The 25,761-nt window shown below is 40.3% G+C and overlaps 1 protein-coding gene across 14 annotated transcripts in view; it reads left to right on the top strand.

The window, feature by feature from the left end:
• The window catches only part of ARPP21 (cAMP regulated phosphoprotein 21), a 154,251-nt gene extending 129,358 nt beyond the window's left edge, over positions 1-24,893 (top strand). For all 14 annotated transcript variants that reach the window (XM_047769886.1, XM_047769819.1, XM_047769864.1 and 11 more), the window contains 2 exons: positions 22,851-22,999; positions 24,119-24,893. In XM_047769886.1, the coding sequence (XP_047625842.1) occupies positions 22,851-22,999; positions 24,119-24,376 (407 nt within the window). In that variant the 3' untranslated portion in view covers positions 24,377-24,893. The remainder of the gene's footprint in view (positions 1-22,850; positions 23,000-24,118) is intronic.
• Positions 24,894-25,761: the final 868 nt, after the last annotated feature.

A 25,761-nucleotide genomic window follows, 5' to 3' on the forward strand; every position in this document is an offset into this window, starting at 1 on the left:
ATTTTAATAGCAGCATATCTCTTTGGAAGAAAAGAGCTATAAGATAAAAAAATAGCTTGCCATCATGGATGATTGTTTGGAAATTTAATTGGCAGCATTTCTATATAAAATCCCATTCACAAATTTGCTTTTTACTAAAAATTCCATTTTAGCATGTTGAGTTCTACATTTTTTCAAGTGCTTAATTGAGCGTGACTCACTCTCATTAATTTCTCTTTTTCATTGAAGGGCCACCTGCATCTTTTTCTAAATTATTGCAGTATTACAGTATTATTACTATAATTATTTTATCATTAAATGCTTGCAATTTATTATCATATTGTCATTGTGTTCCTTAAATCCTGGCATGATATTTTTCAATATCCTTAAGTTCAGTGTACAGGCATAGTTTACTAAATAATTAGGAATATTATGGAAATGAGAAAGGACTAGAATAAAGGAATTTCTCCTTGGGGGTATCAGCTTGTGTTAAGTCTAGGTGGAAGGTAAAGGGAAATGCTGATTGAGAATCCATAAAGAAATTATGCATTCTCTCTCCCTCCCCCTCTCTAATCCTATATGACTGTTATCTCTGTCTTGAGAAAGTAAAAATTAGCTCAAGCTAAGAAAGTAAAACTCTGCACAGCCATTGATCAGGCTGGAATAAGTGACACAGAGAAGAGCAGGGTCAGTGTTAACCAGATATGCATCTCCTAAGGACACTGAGCTTTGAGTCACAGTAACCCCTGCATTTGAGTGACTACTGCCCTCCTACTCACTGAGAAATCTTGTCCTCTTAAGTGATGGACTGTGTGAATTTATATCAGCAAAAAATAAAACTCTCCGCTCCCACCTGGAAGACCTAAGTCACTGTAACATAGAGAAACAGCGTTATGGTACAACCCACATACAGGGGTTCAGGTAGATGCTCCTGGACACAACATTCCACATCTTTTTGAACTCTGTGGTTAAAACAAGGGAGATAGGATCCTGGGTCCACTGGTCCAGACAAGGATGGTAACTCCTTGACCCAGCCCTGCTCTAAACCTATTAAAACTGCTTCACTTAAATGCTACCTAACCTCCCTCTGATACGTATATTTACATCTCTCCTTTGTTGGTAGGACACCCCGTAGCACCTCTGCTGTGTGGCCGCAATTTGTCAGATTACAGCTTTTTTCTGGGTAGTTTTAGGCTGATTGTGCTAGGACCATCTCTATCCATCCATCTGGACCCCTTTGCTGATCACTTGGGGCAACCTTTCTTTGCTACCTGCCTTGAAAATATACCTTCCTGGAGCCAAAGCCATCCTATCTTGCCAAGAAACAGAAGAGGCAGTTGATGTGGAAACAGCATGGGAGCAGAGGCATTGCTTAGAAAAGTATGTGGTAATTTGGCCTGAAAGCTCACAAAAGTTTACCCCTAACTACAGAAATAAAAAGTGTACAACACTGCAGGAGTGTGGGGGTGTAGAAACCATTAAGAAGAGGTTTCACAATCCCTGTGACTCGCTACTTGAATTTGCCATGTTGTCACAGTTCATGGAACCCATTGCATCCGTGCAAATATAAAGGCACCTAGAAAGCTTCTCAACCATAGCGTCTATGGACTGCAAAATACTCGTCTGAAATGTACATCTTTTTGGTTGTCTCTGAGATTAAAACCAAACCTGTTTTATATGATGTTCCTTTTCCTAGCATAGCCCCAAATTAGGCTTCTAAATTCTCTAAAAGAAGAATCATCTTTAGTCTTTTAGATGTCTAAAGTTACTCCTTTTACTCATTTCTTTCCTTTTTTTTTTTTTTTTTTGGCTTTTTAGGGCTGCACCCATGGAATATGGAGATTCCCAGGCTAGGCGTCAAATCAGAGCTACAGCTGCCGGCCTACACCACAGGCACAGCAATGCCAGATCTGAGCCAAGTCTGCAATCCACACCACAGATTATGGCAACAGATTACAGATCCTCAACCCACTGAGTGAGGCCAGGGAACAAACTCACATCCTCATGGATACCAGTTGGATTCGTTTCTGCTGAGGCACAATGGGAAATCCCCTTTTATTCATTTCTTTTCACCAGCTTGGCCTAGGAAAGAGTGTGGCTTAGTTTTACCAAGTCATTTCTTTAAGGGGGTATATTAATGTTGGTAAGATCAGTAAAGTGGCCCAGTGTTCTGAGGCTTGGGAGCCATGCTTTTATAGCTTAAGCTGCCTTTCCTATTGGAATAGTAGCTTTTCACCTACTTGTAAATAGAGCATTAGGAAATAGCATGTGGTTCTTTCTGCCACAAATAGCATTTACTGTTTGTGGTGAAACAGTTCCTAACACGGTTGTAGAAGACTCTTGAAGAATGACCCCACCAACACCCAGCCCTCAGAAGTGCACACGTATTTGATTACACGTTTTCACAGTTGGGCAGTGGCTTTGTCAACTTCCCTTGACACCATAATGGCAGAGTATTATTTTTGAGCTTGCTAGATACCCTGCGGAAGAATTAAACCTAAAAGGTTAAAATTATAAACAGTAGCCTGCTGACTGTCTTCCTATGCCATGATTCTTTATGTACTGATAGGCAGTTTGTGTTATGTATGTGATTTCTGTGATAATAGAGAGGTGATGTGGAATTATGTTGGTCAGTGAAGTGTTGTTTGGTGTGGCAAATAAAATTAATTAATTGTCAATAGAGACCCAGGAGAACAAGGAGAATGTCCATCAGTATTGGAAAAACACGAAGGTCATAAATGGCTAGAGGAATTGTCCAGCCCTGTCATCCTTCTTTTAAGAGACTGGAGGTACAGTGAGTTCTGTGTTCTGCCCAGAGCCACAGTGTTTGTCTCTGTGACCAGAGACCCCATTGGGAAAGCATTCTTTTCTCTTACTTCTGTTGGAAACTGCCTCTTCCTTGGAACTAGAGTCACACGTAGCCAGATGGGAGGGCAGAAGAGGTGAGGACAAGAGGGATTCCCAGCAGGACTTGCACTCAGTCTCCTCACCCATAGGCAACTCAGTGTCCATTGCCTGCTTTACTTGTTGACCTCTGGGTTCCACCCTTGAGAAACAAGATGTCTGGGTGGAATGTTACATAACATTGTCATCACGCTTTTTATCTATCGGTGTTTGTTCAACGATAACAATACATTACGCATGTGCTGTGTGCAGGAATTGTAACTGCATGGAGAGTCTGGGGTGAGTGAAGCGGGAACCATGTAGCAAAGATAAATGACACAGAAGCAGTCTCTTAAGGGACTTGAGTCAAGAGGAAGAAAAGTGACTCTTGAAATCATTGTATTGTTATATACATTAGCAACTATTTGTAAAGGCCTTTTGGACTATATTCAGATGAAGATTTTTTTTTTGGCCGGGGTTGTTTACTTTCTCCTAAAAGATATTGATAGAGATTGACTCTAACAGACTGACCTTAACAGACTCTGTGAAAACCCAATGCATATGAAAAATTAAAAAAAATTTTTAAACCAAACCTAATATCAGATTTGGCTCAGGTTCAATATTCTCTTTTTAAGTAGCAAATGTAGCTGTTCTTTGAAGCCATTAAAGTTCTAATTTTGGTTGCAGTTGGTTATTGCACCCCGTCAGAAATATAATAAATTTGGCAAGTTTAATGTGAAGCATCTGGGGGCATCTGTTCAAGTATCCAATGTCAATATCAGCTATTCTTGGAAGTGAGATTAAAAAAAAAGAATATTAAAATGGAAAACATCTTCCAGAGCTTCAGAAATTTGCAACAGAAGAAATATTTACTAAACTGTCCTCCAAAAAAGCCTGTCTAAATTTTAGAATGTTAGAAGAGACCTTAAATAGATTCAGTTTAGCCCAGGACCCTCGCTTAATGACAGTCATGTTTATGGTGAGGAAACCAAGGCCAAGGATGATTAAGTTACTTGCTGAGAACAGACAACTGAGTACAGGTCGTGAGCTGAAGTTCAGGTTGCCATACAATTGGTCATTGATTGGCACAGCCAACCTTGTCTCAGAAATCAGGAGGTTTTCTGCATCCAGACATGAGGCCCTGGCCTCCTGGGTGGCCCCCACAGTCTCAGTCTCTCTATCACATGTCAGTCCTGCCTTTCTCAAAGCCAGCCTGTTTTCTTTCCAGTCCAATGACTTTACCTCTGCAAGATATAATCCTCCTCTCTTTTTATTCTACTTTATTTCAGGCAGTCATCTGTGTGGTGATTTCTTAGTCTCAGATAAATGAAAGGGCTTCAGATGCCTGAGAACAGCTGCACAGGCTTCGCCTGGGTTAATGTGTTGATGTCAGCCTCTTAGGGCAGGGTGCGAGCTGGAGCCTGGCTCAGCTGTTCTTCTAGAACAGGGCTTCTGTAACAGAGCCTCACATTAGATTACAATTATTTTTGCCTATAGCAGGCTGTTCCTCATAGATATTTTACTTTCTATGGAAGTGAGATAAAAAGGATTTTATATTTCAAAAGATGGTTTTCTTAGCCCATGTATTGAGTTTCTTATTATTCAGGGGACTCAAAACTGTCCTGAAAAATGAGTGGAAAGTATATCATCTTGAAGATTAAGCATGTTATTAGAGTGTGATGCCTTCTGGGCAAACCCTGAGGGTGGTGTACTCTTGGCAACAAGTGAATTTCACTTTCTTAAGTTATAAATAAAAGCAACTTGAGTGTTTTCTCTCTATATGCCAGACAGCATGTTTACTGTTGATTACTGTGTAATCCTCACCCCAATCCTATGAGATTGATAGCATCAATTGTATCACTTCCCAAATTTTATAGATGATGTAGATAGAGGTATGGCAATAAGTTACCACCCTGGGAGCCACAAGGAGTCTGTCCCCGAAGGCTGGGTCTTCACTGTAATATATACTGCCTCTTATGACCAGATGTCTTTGCCTGCAAAATAAAATAGCAATCATCTTTGCTTTTTCCCACAGAAATGTTTTTACTGGTCTTAGGATGAGATGTTTGCATCCCCTGAGACGAAGTTAGGTTCATGGTCATGGTATTAGATATCAAATAGTGGTTCCTTCACACCTAGGTAAAGCAGTTGTAATACACCTATTTTTAAACTGCTCAACTATGTCCTTCATCATGATCTTGTTAATAATGCCAGGCCGCTTAGGAGTTATCAGTCATGAAATTTCATCATAGGAGCTTTCCAGGGACCCTCACCTGCTGAAACACCCACATTCCTTAATTAAAATTTTATTCTCAAAAGAAACAGCTCTATGTGTTTTTTAGTCAGTTAATAATGAAACTAATTATCATGCGTGGCTTCAGCTTTGGCCTCATCTATTTAAGTGTGGGCATTTTTAGCCTTGTGTTCCCTGGCAGTGTTATGAAAGCAGCATCCGCCAAGTTGTTACTGGGACATTCTGCCCACTCTGTGTTAATCACAGTTTTGTAAGATAGTGTCTGTGTCCTGCCTTGGCTGGTAGACAGTTCTGTTGATGGGAAGGTCCAGAAACCTGACGGCCCAGGAGGGTGTTTTTATTTTAATGTAGGTGAGATAAGATGGAGAATGCCCCCCCCCCCAAATATGCTTACCAATTTAATAGCAGATTAGAAAGGATGTCCCAAATGACAAGCAATTTTTTAAAAGACATGGCTGGAAATGTTACTAAAGGAGAAACATCTTCAATGATGTACTGTATACTTTGGGATGTCCGTAAGACAATTCCCTCCTATATTCAATTCACAAAGACCTCTCAAAGGAGCACCCTGCTTCTTTTAGCAGCCTCTCTCTCTCCTTCTCTTTCTCCCCCCGAGAGAGATCATAGATGCCTGAACTTGTCTAAGTGACATTAAATTGCTCTTCATCAATGCAAATTTATTCCTTGTGAATTCCTCAAGCCCCCCCCCCCCAGTTCTTTTTAATATTTAGGATCTTGCTGGAAGAGTGTATTGAGAAGTTAACTCATTTTAATCGTGTTATATCTGAATGATAAAGAGTGAGAACTGTTCATCTCTCCCCAGAGATCAGGAGTTTTAAATTCTGGATTTCATGATCGGGTTTCTGGAGTTCCTGAAACCAGAGAAATTTTATGCAAAATTTTTTTGTGTGTGTGCCCCAGTAATATTGACTAGGAAACAGGTTCAAGACTTCCATTAATTTTTCAGTGTAATCTGTACTCCTTTCAGTGTAATCTGTACTCCTCCGTACCTGTTCAATGTCAGTGCCCTTGATCAGTAAACTTCCCAGGGGCACCTATTGTTTTGTCGCCTCCCTTTCAAAGGTTAGTGAGGAAATGAAGCAGCAGTTCCTACGCTGTGGACATTAGGTCTTCTGGGAATCCCTGCTGTTCAAAACAGTAAATATGTTCATTTGAAGAAGATTAATACATCAAATTATCATAAGCCTCCTCCACCATCCCCCCAAAAAAGGAATTCAGCAGATGAGGCCTGAGTAGGACTGAGATTAGAGGAGAGAGCTACCATGACTCTATCATTCTTTCTGGCACTATTTTGGACCTAGTTATCTGCCAAACCGATTTAAATAGTTTCAATTTGAAGCCATACATTATATAATTGATATGCATAAAGGAACACTGGTTAAAGACAAGAAGACAACAGCAAATGTTGCAATGAAAGTTATGAGGAGCACAGAGTGACATTTCTCTAAATTTGCATCAGTAAAAATCTTCATTCAATTCCTAAAAAAGTATATTGATGTATACATAGACATATATGCATATGCAAACACATGTGTGTATATATGTGTGTCTGTGTGTTTGTATGTGTACATGCCTATATATGATAACTGAAAAATTTCTCATCTGAACCCATACTCATTTGAGAATGAAAAGACTGTTAATAATTACACTAGAGTAATTGGCATTAATAGACACTTGTGGTCACCCTATATATAAATGCAATATTTGCCTCCATTATTTACAAAAAAACAACCATGTTAGAAGTGAGGGAATTAAATTTTAATCTTAATTTTGTGCCCCTTTGTACAGTATATATTAAATAAAAAACGATGATTAGAAATAAATGAATACATACATACATTCCAAAGTTTGAGAGGAAAATAATGACATTTATATCCAATTTATTTTTTCTGTAGGAAAAGTCTATCTATAATCTACAGTGTGTTTTTTCATGGATTTTTTGTGTGTGTGTGCAGTGAGCAGCCAGAATCCTTTTGTCTCATGTCATCAGTTAGAAACAAAACAAAAAATCATAAAAACCAGCTAGTTGATTTTTAATGCATTAAGTGTAACATTTCCAAACATCAAATAAAAAAGCATTTTTACTCTATTTTGGTACTTCAACATGCCTTTAACCTAAATGCCCATTTTATTATTTATTTGGTTCCTAAATTCAACATTTTGAAAGGTATTTAATCACAGATCATGATTTCTTTTCTCACATAGTTAAATAGAAAGCAGATGAAACACCACGTATCATTTGTTACATGGGAAGAAGTAAAATTGATCCAGATATATCATGAGTATGATTAAATATTACAAATTAAAGAATACTATAATATAATCAATAATATATTCATTGAAAATAATACTATTTTCATAAGAATCACTTGCTTAATCTTCTTGCATAAAAATAGTACAGAATGTTTAGGTTAGAAATAATCATATAATGGAAGATTCCTTGTCCCTTTGCAGGGATTTCAGGAGTCCTAGGTGCTGGGAAGCATAGTAATAGTCTAAGGAGTTTGGAGATGGGCCCCAAGTGAGAGCATCTGGCCAGGGGAAGCAGAAGAGGGGGTCACCGCTTTGTATCTTAGCTGATGAGAGGGCTCCAGGCAGTAAGTCACCAGAAAAAAATGGAAGGGCACCTACATGAACCCAGGATCCCCTCAACCCCCTTTTGCTCTGAGACATGATTTAGATGAAGAGGAGCTCTCCTTTTCCTCAGTCCTTTAATAGGGAAGAAAATGTAGTCCCTGGCTGGTGCAAGCATAGCTTTGATTAGGAGACAAGAGAAGAGAGAAACTGGATCTGTTTCTTATGTAAGAACAGAAGGAGCCTCACGTTTGTCTGAGTCCTTGGTGATAAACATGGAGCAGAGCTTCTAAACAAAAGATGCAATACCGTGGCTGTCTTAAAGTTACAACCTAGAAATCAGTGTTCTGCCAGTGCTTGGAATCTGGACCCACCTGTCTTTCCAAAGGATGCCAGCCTGGATGTATACTCCACACACATGATTAGCTTGCCTCTTCCACTCCCTGCTATACTGAGTGCTTTGCCTCCCTTCAAGTTCAGAGCTGCTTCTGCTCCTTTTTGCTACTAGGGAGTACACTTTCCACGTAAACCAAGCGCAAAAAGGCACAAGCATTTCAGCGCCCATGGTCATATCAATGTGCATTGCACTTAAAGACTGTGTCTTGGCTCATAGGAAATTTGGGGTATTGAAGTGTGAACACTGTCTGCTAAATGGAACGGTTCCAGCAAGTTTTTTGGCATTTGGGGTTCTTCCTGGTACTGTCAACACCCAGTTTGTTCTGAACGTATGGTACAGTTCTGCAGGGAGTGAAAATACTTGCATTAACATGGCATCATTTGGTGGAAACATGCCAACCATCATGTAGTAAGTGCCATGGGCTGAGAAACATGTGAGTTGTATTACTGAGTATCTACTTGACCTTCATAATAGCCCTGGGAAGTTGGGAATTAGTCGCACCCAGTTAATAGGCAAGCAAAAGAAACCTCAAAGACAGTAGATAATTTCCCAGTCACGGAGACAGTGGGTGGAAGAGTTAGCCATTGGCTTCTTGTCTGTCCCATTATGGAACCTGTGATTTTTCTATTAGAAATCATGAAGTCCTTGGATTTAACCCTATGGGACACTAATTTGAAGTCTCATGTAGGTATCCTTTTATACTATCTCATCTTGCTGATAATTCCTTTAAATATCTGAAATAATTGTGGCTAAATACATGAAACTGGAGACTAATATCCAGCAGAGCATTTTCTGAGACAAATATGCTTGTGGAATGCAAGAATTAGTTAGGGTCATTGTAGAAATAAACTCAACCTTCCTTTTTTCTTTTTCATTTTCTCATGAAATATCATTTGCCCGTTTTATCCATTTGATCTCAGCCATCTGGTTCTGCAGCCAGTGAAGGAAAATGTCAAATTCAACAAAATGAGTAGTGCTGCCTGAGTTGAATCATAATTTTTTTCTTTGCCCTACAGGATTTTTAAACATCACTTAATAGTGCTTCCTAAGTTATTATCAATTCCCTACAAACATTGCCATTTCCTCAAACTGGGAAGGCAAGCATTAGGGCAAAGAGTCAAATATTCTGCCCTAATATCCAATGACATATAAATTTGAGAGTTAACATTTACTTAATTGCTGAAGCAGTCATGCTAAGTGCATAGTCTGACACATTATCAGGTATTTAAAAAGATAATTTCTGAGGGGAAAAACGTCTATAAAACCAAGAGACAGTACTCCGCTAAAATCATTATCCATCTCTCTTTTTTAAAATTTTCATTTGACCAGGTTGGCACAGTAGCTTAGGGAATACTGCTTGACCCAGAAGTGTATTCCTTGTCCTTTTTGTTATTTGGCGGGGGGGCAGGTGCGGAGTGTGTCTGTAGCATGCCTAAGTTTTTTGGGCCATGGAGTAAATGCACGCCATAGCAGTGACACCAAATCCTTAACCCACTGAGCTACCAGGGAATTCCTTGTCCTTTTTGAAGGGAAGGGTGTGCTGGTAATCTGGTTTGCCCCTCCTCTCATCACATAGCCTTTCTCCATCCCTCTCTTCTGACCCCACAGATGGGACCATTCAGCTTCCTTTGTCCTGTGGCTGCAAGGTGGGTTTTGCTAATAGAAGGCATCAGTGGAAGGCATCACAGGGCAGAGGAAGAGAGATCAGGTCCCTTCAGCCCACCCTTCCTCCTTTGAGATGCAGCTGGTTCTCCAGATGGCCCCTTAGGCTCTTACTGGCTTCTGGCTCCACTGGCTCCTCCCCTAAGAGCTTCAGGCTGAGTGGAGAAAACTGTTCTTCCTGTTGTTGTTAGGCTCTGGATGCCTCCCTCTCCTGTCCGGTCCCTTAACTTGTCTCCTCATTTAGCAATGCTCTGTTTATTAATAATACCTCTTCAGATGAGTCACTGGAGTGGAATTTTCTTGCCTGCCAGGATGCTGAGCTGGGGGCGGGGGGGCAGTTAGAAGTGCATAGAATACCCCTGACTTATTCTGGTACTTCTGGGTTGTGTGGCCCTAATCTATTGGATTCCTTCTGCTTCATTGTCATCTGCTATAAAAATAAGTCATAATGCCACCCACTTCTGAAGTGCTTGATCTAGTGAGGCATGGGCATTAAAGGTTACTATGAGTATGGATGATGAAAGGGGAAAGCTTGCTTCTCCTGGTTTGAGTTAATACAAGCGTGGTCTCCACTAACCCAGTATATGGCCTCCTGGGAATGTTGTCTGTTGGTAAATAACTGCTACTATCTATATCTAAACACTGGGATATGGTCAGGCTGACAGTTTCAAAAGAAATGGATTGATTTTGGATTTTGCAACCTTGATAAATTCTTTGAACCTCCAAACTTTTATTTTCTTTGTCCCCAAATCCTACTGTGGATTATCTTAGAAAGTCTGCTGGTAGCTAATGGAAACAAACTTGGAGAGCTCCAGTTCACATACATGAGATAGAGTCTCCAAACTCTTAGTAATGACATGACAGCAGCAACAGAGCCGGCGCATAGGTGACTAGGAAACAATGATATGCCTTGAAATCCAGACTGTCATATTGGACTATGAAGGAGGTACTATGGCTTGTATGCTAGCAAAGTGACTAACAGGAAAATAGGATTTAGTCCCGGGTTTATGAGAAACTTTGTGTGTGATCCTGTGCAGGTGGCTTCTTAGCCCTTTCAACTGCAGTTTCCTCACCCAGAGCCTGTGGGACCAGGAGATGGCCATATCCATTGTCAACAGCCAGGCTTAAAGACTGTGGGAGTGGAGTAGGGGATATGGAAGGTGGAAAAGAGATTTAGAAAAGCCAGGGATTCCAGCAGTATGCTCTCTGAGAGGAGGGTGAGTGAGGTCCAGGTTTCTTGCTTTTGTTGTTGTTGTTAGGCCAAATCAAGACAGATACACACCCGCTGTAGAGCACTGGGAACTATATCTAGTCACTTATGATGGAGCACAATGTGAGCATAATGTGAGAAAAAGAAAGTATATATGCATGTGTGACCAGGTCATTTTGCTGTATAGTAGAAATTGACAGAACACTGTAAACCAACTATAATGGAAAAAATAAAAATTATTTTAAAAAAGATGCACAGTCAGGGAAAGCATAAGCATAAGCATGGGTTAGCAAACACAGTTGTGTCTAAAAGACACGATGCTACAGAAATCTGGTTTGATTCCCCAGATGCCTCACCAGGTGCTAAGAGATAGGTCTGAGAATGCCCAACAGTGTTTCAGATGCATTTTCCTGCCCTCCTCCACTCCCTTTTTCAGCTCCTTCCCATGTTTCCTCCTCCTTCCCGTTTTCGGACCTATCTGTGCACCTATCTCAGCTGTAGCAGGCAGAAGTGGAACATTGCTTCTTCATTCTTTTCCTTCAGGCTTTGTTTGTTGGCTTATTTTCTATGATGTGGCACTGTAAGATTCATCTAGGGTGAATGTGGTGTGGGCAGTTTTTAATCAACATCATTGATAAATGTTCTTGAGGCACTAAGGGTAGAATATGGGGCCAGGCCCAGATGTATAAGATATGCTTATTTTTCCAAAGGATTACTAGCTGGGAAGCAGACCTAAATAAATAATGAAATTTAATTCAAGTTCATACAAGGTAGAAGGTGCAAAGAGCAGGGGAAGGACAGTCACAGTCATGGTCCTTGTGAGGTGCTCAGTCCCTGTAATGTGTCTTACAAAAGGACCTTGGCCCAACCTAACATCCCTTGAGAACAGGATGGTCCCCCTTTTACAGATAAGGAAAATAAAGTCAGAGATGAGAGATGGCCCTCCACAGGGTGTGATGTGCTAGGTCCCATCCCCCACTCTATGAGGGGAAAAGTAAGTGGGTTAAATATAGGAATTCAGTGCAGAAGTATTTATGGAAAGCCAATGTCCAGCAGCAGTTCTCAAAGCGTGGTTCCCAAACCAGCATCAGCATCCCCTGGGAACTTGTCAGGAAGGCACATTCTCAGTGCCCCACCCCCGCAAAAAAACCTACTGAATCAGAACCTCTGGGGGTTGGAGACCAGCAATCTGTGTTTTCAGTTGGTCACTTGAACCAAATTCTTCCAAGACAGAAAAATGTTGAGAACCATTGACCAGAGGAAAGAGTTCCAGCTGGTCGGGGAAGCAGGCGCTCAGAGGTGGAGACAAGATGATGAGGAAGGACTGAGAGGCAAACCTTGAGAATCCAAAGGTCTGAGAAGGCAGCATGCAAACCTCGCTGGGAAGGGTGGGCCTGGTTAGCACATTCTCAGCATAGCCTGCTGTCCTGCCAAGGACAGATGTTGAGGCCTCAGCTGGTTCTTTTAGACCCAGTTTGCAGCATCTCATTACATTGAAGACAGGAGGCAGGAAAAGTTATGGCTCTCTTAAAATGCTCATGTTCTATTTGAATGTTTATAAAGCATTTAACCATGCTGAAATATATTGCTCTTACAGGCATTGAGTGGAAGGGAGAAGTTAACAAGTGAATGCTCTGAATCATTTCTCTTCCTACCCTGCAGCAGGCCATTAAGACAATGAAACTGCTTTGTCATGGTGGAGATAGCCTGCCCTACAGGGGTGGTCAAAAAGAAAGAGTCTTCACCTTAGACCATTTGTCCTTCAATTTCACTTTAATTTTTATGAAATGGAATTTAAGTGTGGACTATGTCCTCTGATTCCAGCTGAAAAGATAAGCACATCGGCATTCATGTAGACAAGCCTGTAGATTGTCATCTCAACCCAGATAAAAGGAACACTTTTAAGTAACAGTTCTTCACATGGTGAGATTAAAGATTGTTTTTATTACTGTTAACAAGGAGCACAGGTTGATCATGTAGATGATCAGAAACTATCTCTTTACTGTTGCTTGGAGTTGTGACATCATCTGGTGCCCAGCAGCTTAATTTGGGGCCATCTGTTGGAATAGTGATGAAGAGACAGAATAACAAGGGACTCAGAAGTTCTTTGACTCTGATGAGAACTTCACAGATGTTTATCCCCAGGTTTTCTCCTTGGAAAGCAGTAGTTATGGATAGAATACATACATTTATTGTGAGTTCAGTTGTGAGGTTTGAAGGTTTTTTTTTTTTCTCCTTTTGATCTATACATTATATAATTTAGAATCAATCATGCTTGGGTTGTAGTAAAATCTAAGCCAGTTGATCTTTAAACTTTTCTGGCATTTTGAAATTTAGCACTGACTGATGATATCTACCTGGACCTCAAGGAAAAATCAGAAGAAACAAAATTCTGAAATCTCTAATGTTTGGCATTTTGCATATATGTATGTTCAAAGGATTTGTGTCCACAATGTAACAGAAAACATCATGCTGGTGCTTGCTTCAGTTTCTTCTGGCCTGTGGTCACCCCAGGTACATCTTTTGGACAGTCCAGTGCACAACTGGTATACAGTGCACACATCTGGAGCACATCTGGCACACATCTAGTACACAGTGGTCCATCGCAGGGTTAATCCCTGTGGCCAGTCCAGTGTACATCTGGTGTACATCCCAGTGTATATCTGGTGTACCTCCAGTGTTCAGTACACAAGTCCAGTGAACATCCAGTGTAACCCCCAGTGTATATCCAGTTTAGAATCCAGTGTACAGTGTATAGCTAGTGTACCTCCAGTGTATATCTGGTGTGTAGTTGTGTACGATGCACATCCCAGTGAACATACAATCCTTTGTACGGTGTACATCTGGTGTACCTCCAGTGTTCAGTACACAAATCCAGTGTACAGTGTACATCCAGTGTAACCCCCCAGTGTATATCCAGTGTACATCTAGTGTACATCCCAATGTACAGTCCTTTGTATAGTGTAAATCCTAGTGTACGGTGTACAGTTTAGTGTACAGTGTACACGTGTGTATCTGGTCTACAGTACAGTGTATATCAAGGTATACAGTACAGTGTACATTAAAGTCTACATCTGGTGTACAGTCCAGTGTATATATGGTCCTTTTTACAGTGTACATCTGGTGTACATCCCAGTGTATTGTCTACAACAGTGTATATCCGAGTGTATATCCAGTGTACAGTCCAGTGTACAGTGTACATCTGGTGTACATCCCATGTACAATATACATGCCAGTGTACATACAGTCCTTTGTACAGTCTACATCTGGAGTTCAGCCCAGTGTATAATCCAGTCTACATCCCAGTGTACATCCCAGTGTCTCTGTGCTTGTCTTCTTCACATACATAAAATCCCATGCCTCTCATAGTCAAAAGAAATGTCAACAAATGATAAATAGGTTTGAAGAAGGAAGGATAAAAGGAACAAAATTTAAATGAACTGAAAATTTGATTCTTGACCTAGAGAACCCAGGTCAGTGGTGTCCCAAAGCTCTCTTGCTCTGGCCCACAAGAGCACATTCAGAACATTAGAAATTTTGCCAGCTAAATCTTAAGCCATTTGCAGTTTAAAATTGGCCATGGTGAGAATAGTTACACCAGGGAAATCAGCAAGAACTACAAATCAGGGCTTTTGTGGATCCGAGGGTTCATTTTCCAGTGGACAACTGACATTCATGATGATGGTTCAGTTAGTTGATCCAAGCTCATGTCCATCCGACATGTGACATCACTGAAACTACTAGATGCCAGTTTCTGACAGTTCCCTTGCTGTGCATCTCCCTGGTGTGTCCCATCTCTCTAATCTACCATCTCTGCCTTAGTTCCTGTCTTTACTGTCTCTACTGGATTATTGCTGTTAACCTCCCAGCAGACTCTACCACTGGAACAATATTATTGTTAAATCTACCACTAGAATAAAGTTTATGTGAGAACCTTACCAGTCTAGAATTGAAAAAAAAATAGTTATCTTTGACTATTGGAAAAAATATGTATAACATCAATATAAACAGCACACTTTTGATGGACTATAAAGTAGGTGTTTTGGTAATTTTTTTCTATTTTGGTGTAGGTTTCTACAGGATGAATCTATGACCATAGAACTTACTTTCAAAATAGTTGGCCAGGATTAAGATACAGCCTGTAGCTATGCGACAGTAACAGTAATGTGATCACCATGTCATTGACTTTTGACCTCATGATCGTCCTGTCCTAGCCAGCTGATCAAAAGCAATTCATCAATGAAAATGTCCACCAGAGAGAATGCTACTGTGGGAAATTATTAGAGCCATCTCTGTCTTGACTTTGCCCCAAGCTTAGTCTGAGAAAAGAGCTCCTCCAAGCTGCTGGAGCAACAATTTGCTGCTACCCAGCCTAGTGTCAATGTGTTCATAATTTAACACTGGTAGAGGTGCAGAAATGCAAGAATGCCACGTTTTCTTCTAAGCCGCCTGGCCTCATTAAGAAAGTACAATGTTTGTGAGTCTTTCATGCAGTTTTTCTCCCTCTGGGTTGTAGAAGCGCTCTGGCTGTCAGCACAGCACTCTGGGCCAGGAAAGTTCAGAGAATTACTTCAATAATATGACAGCCTCTTCCATTTAAAATGGAATTCAGTGCCAGCTTCCCTCAGAGGCATTCATTGAAATTCTGTGCATGAGCCATTCCTGTAGTCATTTAACAATGTCTCTCATGTTTGCCCTGATAAAGAAAGAAAGAAAGAGAGAGAAAAGAAAAGAAAGAGAAAGAGAGGGAGAGAAAGAGAGAGAAAGAAAGAAAAGCAGCTTTGTAGTTGTGATAACATGGATCAGGGTGATGTAATTGCAGTGAAAAGGGCCCTCAGCTTGCAGTAATAAGATGATTCATGTGATGTGGACTGCCACTAGACAATGACCCACATGTGGACATTCTCAGGAGATGGTAAAGATGGTTTTAGGAATTACTTTCTGTGCTGTATGAAGGCTCATGAGCAAGTAGGAGGAAAACAACTACTTCAGGAAGCATCATTCCACTTAACGGCTTGTCGCAGCTCTCCTCAATTCCATCAGGATGGACAGACTTCCCTGGGATGTGTGCTGCATCCCCCCCATTCTCTGGCAGCCTCTCCCTGCTCAGTCTGCCTCTTGTTCCTATGGAATTAAAACCACTGAATAACAAATGGTGAGGGAGAGGAGGATGGATGCAGAGACAGCCAGTAAATAACATGAAGGCAGACATTTACACAAAGGTGAAAAGATGGGCTTTGGGCAAAGACAATGGGCTTCAACAGCCCCCCCCCCCCAAAAAAAGGGCCATTTTTTTGTACTCCTCTATTTTAATTTTTCGGACTGCTTTATGCTGTTTTACTTCAGGTATAAGAACAAAAGAGTATCTAATTATGATGTCCAGGCTAGATATTTCTATCCTGTATCTTAGTTTTTAGACATATTTGAAGATAAAAAAGTCTTCCAATCCAGTCTATGCAGCTTTCTTATTTTAAAAATCCTAGGTAGCATTTTAGTTTACATAAATTGGGAGACTGACAGAGGCAAGATGCTTCAAAAGATATACAGCTTGCTTTTCAAAGTTGACCACACTTGGAGTTCCCTGGTGGTTCAGTGGGTTAAGGACCTGGCATTATCACTGCTATGACATAGGTTCTGGCTCAGGAACTTACACATGCTGTAAAATGTTGACCCCACTTAACCTAAACTGTCGCACTTGGGAGTCATCTTGGGATTTGGAGTAGAACAGCATCTATAAAGGCCAGTGATATCAGATGCCTTCCTTAGTGTCTGAGGACCCCCTGGTTCCTGGAGGCCTCAATGTCAGTGGAACTGTTGAGGACATCTTCCATGCTCCATGATGGTGGGTAGGGGGAACCCTTTACCTCAAATCCACCTTTCTTTCAGGAAACCATAGAGTTTCCATAATATCATAGGAAATATCCATTCTCCTCACTCAAGGCTACCTTGGGCACCAAGGTGCTGTAGGTAGATGAAGCCAAAAAGGACCCCTGAATTACAGACAGTTCCTTTGGAATGAAGTAAAACCAGGGAACAAATCCAGTGTTCACAGAATCAGAAACACGTTATGATAGCGGTCTGTAAATTCCCAAGGTACAGCCACCTCCAAGTGCCCTGGGGGAGTCTTAATTTTTTCCAAGCTGATAGTCCGGGTTGTTTTGCAAAGTTTCTGTATATCTTCTTTCTCTAACCTACTTTTATCTTTCAAATACCATCAGTACGATTTTTGTTTCCAAAGGCCAGGTGACTTTTCCTGAGGGCAGCCAGTTGCCTGGAACATTAAAATAACAGAACTGATATTAAATTTAATGTGCAGATAAGATATTGTTGTCTTATATTTTCAGAGCATTTTGAGAAAACAATCCAGAGTAAATATACAGAGTCCTCAATGATGGTGAGGAGAGCCATTATTTAAAATGGTCCTAGTAATTGAAAACTATAGTATTTGCTGATTAGAAACTAATGAGGTAAATGAACGGACTAGAATCCATTTGACTCACCTCACCCCACATTCAACCTGACTGTCTTGGTGTCCCATTATCTGAGTAAAAAAAAACCTTTAAAACATTCCTGAGTTGTCTGAGTTGATTTTGACAGGGCAATTATGCTTTACCTTTGATTTTCTTTCTTTCTTTGCTACTAGCAAGATGTTTAACAGACTGTGGATGCTAACCCTTGTCTTCTATACTTAACTGTTTTAACCATTAAGGAAACAATTAATGTGATGAATAGCCATTGAGCACCTGCCACACCAAGAGGATTACGTGGAGGTATGAGACTTAGGAGAATGTATAACAAATAGTACTACAATTTAGGCAGTAAAAGTAGGGGATGCCCAAGTCAGAAAACTGTAATGTAAATTCAGGCTTTCCCTCCTGCTAGCTGGCTGACCTCAACAGATGTCTGAATCTAAATCACTACTGTCTCTTTTGTAAAAGGAGTTTAATAACACTGCCTGCCTCCCAGGATTTTTGTGACAATAAAGTAAGAATGCTTAATTTACTGTTTGGATCAGAGTAAGTGATCAACAAATAGAGCTAGTTAGCTCAGTTATAATGGAAAATCTTTAAGATGAAAGTGTAGAGAAACTGATAGGCAACCAAGAAACAACCAGGCACATATTAGAAGGTGGTACAATGTGTGAACTATAAAAATTCAGCAAAGGACAAACTAGTCCTGGATAAGCATTTTTTGCTTTCATATTCTTCACCAGCCATGCAACAGCTAAACTACAACTCCTTCTCAAAACCAGGTACAAAAAAAAAAAAAACAGAATTTGAATTCAGAATCAGGTATCTGCTTCCTTAGAAACCTGTAGAAATACGTGTATGCTGGTTCATCTAAGTTAAGTGATATTTTATATTAAGCAGATTATTAAGTTTAATAATTTAAAAAGACATTATACCATGTTAAGAGTACTTAATAAACACAACAGGAAAATTACACTGCTTGGGTGGGTTTGGGGAGGTGATGAGAACTGTCTAGCTTCCCAGTTATTTTGCTCTGTAGATATTTGCCCTCTTAACTACGCCCCTTTCTCAGCATCAATTTTTATAACAACAGCCAAGGAAACAAAATCCTGAAAATACATGTTACAGCTTTGCCATTTCATTCATTTCTAAAATGATTATTACATTATTATTCTGTAATAATGTATTCAAAAGAGTTAAAATAATGTCAGTCACAGTCCTGCAATTTATAACTCCTAATCAGTTTACATTTGATTTTTCAGAAGTGTTCTACATCAAGAAATGTTTCTGTGACAGAATATTAATGCATTACCCTCAAACTACAAATAGTATTTGGTAACTGCTATATTTCAGTAGAAACAATATTAAATTTTCAGATTTGTAAGAGCCAGGTTTTTTTTTTTAAATTTTATAACTCCTCAATCTTAGTAGAGTGTACTCTTTTATTTGCTAGGAGGCATTTGTCCATTCCTAACCTTTTTACCTTTAGAAAATAAAAGATGCATGTGACTTGAAAACTGAACTAACCTTGACTTGAAAAAGGAATAATAAAAATAGCTAATGTCTTTATGATCTCCATAGCAAGCCTACAGGGCAGATACTGTAGCTGTTGCTGTTTTGTAAGATGCATTCTATCTTGTTAATCCTCAATAAATATGAAAAACTGATCATCTCACAGCTAAGAATTGACAAACTGGAGAACATTTCTCATGTGAATAGATGAGATAAGCAAGTTGCCACCAGCACTGCCATCTCTGCCTTCGGCTGTGCTGTGTCCCAGGCAGACCCTGTTAGTTCATTCTTAGGTCACTGCTATCACATTTCTATCTGTCTATTTCTGGATGGGAGGTCATATTCACACTCCAGACAGCCTCCTGTCTCAAAGACCATTCTGCCACCTACCTTCTGCAACATCATTTAAAGAAATGGGTACCTTCAATTAAACCATCCCAGGTATAAATTTCTTGCCTGGAGAGCAAACTGAGAAATGAATGGCATTCATGAATATAAGTTTGGCTTTCCTTACACCTAAGTTTTCATTTTGAAATTGTACAGCCTTATTCACTCCTCCCATAAATCTTGATTTATTGGAAGTGTGTTTACTGTAGGAACCCCACTGCAGAGCTGGTAGGCCACTTCTATGCACAGAATATTAATGAATTACCCTCAAACTACAAATAGTATTTGGTATTAAAGTTCACAAGTGAGCAGGCAGAGGAGGCCTGGGGAGGGAGACACTGCAATGGTCCTGCATCTGTGCACTCAGCAAAGATGAACTGCACCCTCACAGGTCCCACACTTTTACTGGGATGAGGCCGCCCAACCTCCTCACTCCTTTTCTCTCCTTAACTGTTACTTGAGAGTTGCTTTCTCTTCCTACGGAGACATTCTGTTTTCTGTATCCTATCAGCTTTGTTATCATCAGACAACTTTTTCCCCTCACCCCAATTTTGGTTTAGAGTTGCTGTAATAAATGAATCTTTTATAGGCCACCTCAATTTATGTTTGAACAGACTCTGTAAAACAGAGTCATTTCAAAGATGACTCTGTGAAAGGATGTTAGGATTCATTAAGCAAATACATCATCTTTAGATGCAAGGTCACTGCACCTCACCTGTCCTCCTCCCTCCCCTCTTTTCCTCTCTTTTTGTTTACATAGTAGCTGTGTGCATTCAGGGCCATTGAGACCCAGCTGGGCTTTTAGCATAAGACCAAATATAAGTCAGATTCTTAAAAGACATTTCTCTCATTTTCAACCTCTACTTTGAATCATCAGCTAGAGGTACGGCTCCATTATATTCACCATGATATGGACTTGGGAATGCATTCACCTTATCTGCTCTTTGTTCTAGAACTAGGAAATGGTAAGGAAGGCTGTTGGTCATGAAGTTTCTATAGTCATACCAAGTTATTTTCTTACATATGTCACAATTCTTGCTTCAGTGAATTTGATGCAGCTAGGAACAATGTCATAATAATAGTAAAATAGCAACTGTTTTTTTTCAGGGCCAATGAGTATATGAATGAGTGGTAGATCTAGATGATAGGAAATCATATAAAACAGTTTTTTGCAACTAATCCTATAAGAAATTTCTCCCTGCAATAGGAGGCATTCTGAGAGGTAGAGAGGACCATGATATGGCCTTAAGTCACAGTTCTTGTTCTCAAGTCTGCTGATTTTTTCATATTGTACAAACCCTCTTTGATGGTGTAATTAATATTAAATAGACCCTCAGAGCATATGAAAAGAGGCTTGACTGTGTGCCATGGACGCAGGGTAACTGGAGAGATGGTGGCTATTACCCTTAATTAGATTCTTAATATGTGGTGTCTTTATAAGAATTGAAAATAACTTAGCCCACCATGAAAATGGAATAGGGGTAGTAATGTGAATATAAAATCAAATAATAAAAAATAAAATGGGATACAGGAGTACCCTGGTGACCTAGTGGGTTAAGGACCTGGTATTATCACTGCTGTGGCACAGGGTTGATCCCTAGGCAGGGAACTTCCACATGCCATGGGTGCAGCCAAAAAAAAGGCAGGGGGACACATAGAGAAGGTCAAAGGATAACTTTCGAGATTACACACCTGTCCCATTACCAAGGCCGGCACAGTCTAGACCTCCCAACTTGGCTTATCCCCGCATTTGGTCTCTTAGGTGTTCCAAACTGACCAGACCTTGTTTCCATCTCATCTGATGAAATAAGCTGTCTCCTATTTGCAAGACATGTTTCCACAATATTTCTAAGAGGAGTGAAAATACATTTTTGCATAGCATAGGATAGCAAAGTATATATATTATTTTTACCTTTCCTCAATTAAAACTTTCACCTACACTCAAAATTTTTTATTTATAAACAACACACATTGATTAGGAATTTTTTACCCTTTCAGTTTTTAAAATCTGGTTGTAAAACAGTGTTTACGCTAAGAAAATCTAGGATTTTAAAGATTCTCTCAGTGATTTGTATGAAAACAGCAGTTCCACTGACTCCAAAGCACTCAGTGTAGTTAATAGTATGAACTCTGGAAGCACCTTACTTTCCAGGATGAAGCAAATCTGTTTCATTTCTCTATCACCATGTCATTTTTACCTAAGTCATATCTTTCTTCCCAATATTTGTACGGACAGTTCATAGCCTTCCTTTAAGAATGCATTTTAAATTACATCTTATATTAGGGATTAGAATAGTTAAGTAAATTCTAGTCCATTTAAAAAGAAAAAGAAATCCAACCAGCTGAACCATCCAGAAGGTCACAAACAGATACATTCTTTTTTTAAATTATTTTTTCTTTTTTGGCTGCCCTGCAGCATATGGACTTCCTGGGCCAGGGAATCAGATCCAAGCCACAGCTGTGGCGACGCCAGATCCCTAACCCACTGTACCAGGCCGGGATAGAACCAGTATCCCAGTGCTAAGACGCCATCGATCGCATCGCACCACAGCAGGAATTCCCAGATACATACTTTATTTATTTTTGTCTTTCATCTTTTTAGGGCCATACCCGCGGCACATGGAGGTTCCTGGGCTAGGGGTCCAATCGGAGCTGTAGCTGCCGGCCTACACTACAGCCACAGCAATGCAGGATCTGAGCTGCGTCTGTGACCTACACCACAGCTCACGGCAACACCAGATCCTTAACCCACTGGGCGAGGCCAGGGGTCAAACCCACAACCTCCTGGATGCTAGTCGAGTTTGTTAACTGCTAAGCCACTATGGGAACTCCCCAGACACATACTTTAAATGCCGAATTGTATATTATCTATGACATGTGCATGGTCACTTCTGGGAGTGTTTTGCCAGAACATTCTCTTGGGAGCTAGTGATTGAAACAGAATAAAAGCCATGACACACATTTCACTGGCTGTAGCCTTTTGTGTAAGGCAATGAACATTGAATTACATAAAGAATCATTTTGTTCACTGGGAAAAGTAGAACGCATCCCAAGTTAACAGGCTGTTTGGTGATCTCTATATGAAGTGAAGTAGTGCAGAAAAGAGAGAGAGTAAGAGAATGAATCAGTTGAATTAGCATAGAACTTGATAATCTATGACTTCTCCCAATATCATCGAAACCAAAGCAAAAGACAAACCTGAAAAGGCTAATTTGAAGCAGTCATCCAGTGCCAATAGAGGTTGCCATCTTTGTGTCATAAAGAATTTATCAATGTCAAAACTACTCACTGGACCACTCTTAAGGATGGAAAGATCAGTGAGCTGGGGGGAGTCATACCCTTATCCACTCTAAGAAGCAAAACAGGCATTACTAGGAAATAAACATTCCTGATTGGGAGATTGAAATGTCTGAAGGTTGCCTTGTGAAGAAGTGTTATTAACCCTACAGTATCATCTTTGTTCTTGGCACAGCTAGTTCAAAAAGTTATTTCTCTTCACAGGTTACCAGCCGGTCTTGTCTGGTCAACAGGGGTTCCAAAGCCTCATGGGGGTGCAGCAGCCACCTCAGAGTCAGGGTGTGATGAGCAGCCAACAGGGAACTCCAGTGCAAAGCATCATGGTCTCCTACCCAACCATGTCTAATTATCAGGTGCATATCAGTAATTTGGAAAAATCGTGGTTTATGAAGTGGAACATGCCAAAGTACAGACTTGTGGGTTTGTCCTCAGATCGGGTGGTTGGCTGGGTGGTAGGTGCTAGGCATAGCCATTGTTGATGACTGATTTTGAGTTAAGATCATAATAGACAAGTAGAAAATGGGAAATGTATGTTTCTATAACTACCATGCCTTTTGAATGTCCTGTTCATTTAAACTGTCAATTCATGGGAAAAAAATTCTTTAAAGTTCTATTCATGCAGAACTTTGGGCATGCTATTGAAATTGTACTTATTGGGAGAAAGTCCTCATGACAAATTTTCATTTGTTTTTGTGCACACCCAAAGAAACTTCATTTCACCACAAATCTAACTTAGATTTTTAAATGATATCTCAGAATAATTTAAAGGGCATTTATTGGACATTTTCCAGACTAGAACCACACTGAGTATTTTAAAAATGTCATGCCTGCTTCTGGAAGGTATATTCTGAAGTATGCTGGGAGGGGGAGTGGAGGGTTAGTGAAATACATTAGTCGTTAACATTTAGCTGCACCAGGTGCTCTTCGCCCTGGAGAACCTATCCTCGTCCTTCTGCCCTGATTCACACTTGCATTGGGTTCTACCTCCATCTCCGTATTAGATGTTCCCTAAAGCTGCAGGTTGAGAGTGAGGTAGGTTCCTGGGACAAAAGCCCCTACTATCAGTGGCTCCAGACTACATTCTTTGCCTAAAACCAACACAGGAGCATGGCTTTCCAAAGCTGAGGGAAATCTAGAGTAGGAGGCCAGATGGCACTCCCTGGAGGGCCATGAAGAAGGGAAGGAAGGAGGCTCAGAACTAACCCCTTCTGAGCATTCACATGTCCCAAGCACTGTACAGCATCTGCCCCATCCTTCCAGGGGTACTTCAAAGTAGGTGTCATTGTGCAAATGGAATCAGAGAGGTTAAGTGACTTGTCCAATGTGAAACAGCTAATAAAAGGTAGAGCTGAAATGGGTGACCTGTTAGGTCAGACCCAAAAGCTTGGATGTTTCTGGTGACACCACTGTAGCTCACTGGATACCCGAAAATAACCTCTTCATGCAGGGCTCTGTCTTATGTCTCCCCACAGGTGCCGATGACCCAGGGTTCTCAAGGACTCCCTCAGCAGTCATACCAACAGCCAATCATGCTACCTAACCAGGCAGGCCAAGGGTCCCTCCCAGCCACTGGAATGCCTGTGTACTGTAACGTCACACCGCCGACCCCTCAAAACAACCTTAGGCTGATTGGCCCTCACTGCCCTTCCAGCACCGTCCCTGTGATGTCGGCCAGCTGTAGGACCAACTGTGCCAATATGAGCAATGCCGGGTGGCAGGTCAAGTTCTGAGCGCTCTGCCTGTGGTACATTTCTCCAGATATTACTCATGGCCTTTAAGGGAAGAGCAAGGTGGGAAGATTCACTGAGGACTTAGGTATTCACTCAACACCCAAATGACTGCTGCTGGTATTCTGTAAAAAAACAAAGACTAATCCACACATTAGCTGGTTAATGGTGCATATTTCTGTCATGTCTGCTAGGTATGCCTTTATAGCTTAGCTAGTGACATGAATTCATCAAGGTAAGATTTTCTCCTACCACTGAATACCACTGTGTAGATGATAATATCCCTAATTTGGATTATTAGTTTTGTACTTTGTGTTGAGTTTGTGATGCTAAAAGTATTTAAAAATTATATACTGAAATCACATTGTACCAAAGCTGTAATGGAAAAGAAAAGAATTGATGAATGGAAGGAATAATTTATATAACTATAGAGTTTTCTTTTTTTAATGGATATATACTGTATTGTAGTGTTTAATCAAAATAAAACTATTTGACCTTATGGAGGAAGGTCATGTTTTTACCACTAGTTTGCTTCACTCTCTGTTCCAATATGTTCTGGCTTATGTGTCATTGTTATTCCCCTTTTAGCACTATTCAAGAATAATGCACAGAAAAGAGGTTCCAGGTATTTGTAGATGAACTGGCATCACATTGGTAGGCAAACACTTAACCAAATGTAGTTTCTTATCGTAATACTACAGAGGTCCTGGAAATAAAGTGACATCCATCTCTCCATTCATTGACTCCACATTTTTTAAATATATGCCTTGCTTTTACTTTTAGGCCCATACTTCACCAACTAGAAAAATCTGAGTGTCTTTGGTGACTGCAGCCCTATGCCAAACCCTGTTCCATCTCCATTCAAGTCCCATCATAAACCTGGAAAACAAGGTTATCTTTGTTTAGTGGGAAATTAAAAGGGGACACAGTCTAATTTCACCCATTATATCAGATCATACAATATAAAGTACCCCTAGTACTGACAGCGAGTCGTAACTCAAAGGTACTAATGTTTGTCGGAATAATTTAAAACAAGGCAAAATATAGCCAGAATTTGGGTACAAAGACTCAGAACTTTCACACACAAACACACACAAAACATTTAAAAGGAGACTGTTCCTATCTAATCCCAAAATGTTTAACTCCCTATAATTCTGCACGTAAGACTGCTTTATGACCACCTTTGAAAAATAACACTAGAACTCTGAATATCACCTTTGGCCCTTCCAGGAGATATTTAACAGGGGAATAAAACCCCACAGCTTTCACTTTGTTATGACAGTACAATGACCAACAGTTTTGTGTTTTACACTCCCCACCTAAAAACCATTGTTACAATTTGCAAATTATATATGGATAACCCCTATTGTTTTTTATATTATCACATT

This window comes from Phacochoerus africanus, chromosome 1 (assembly GCF_016906955.1).
Source record: "Phacochoerus africanus isolate WHEZ1 chromosome 1, ROS_Pafr_v1, whole genome shotgun sequence".
In the NCBI taxonomy this organism is placed as follows: Eukaryota; Metazoa; Chordata; class Mammalia; order Artiodactyla; family Suidae; genus Phacochoerus; species Phacochoerus africanus.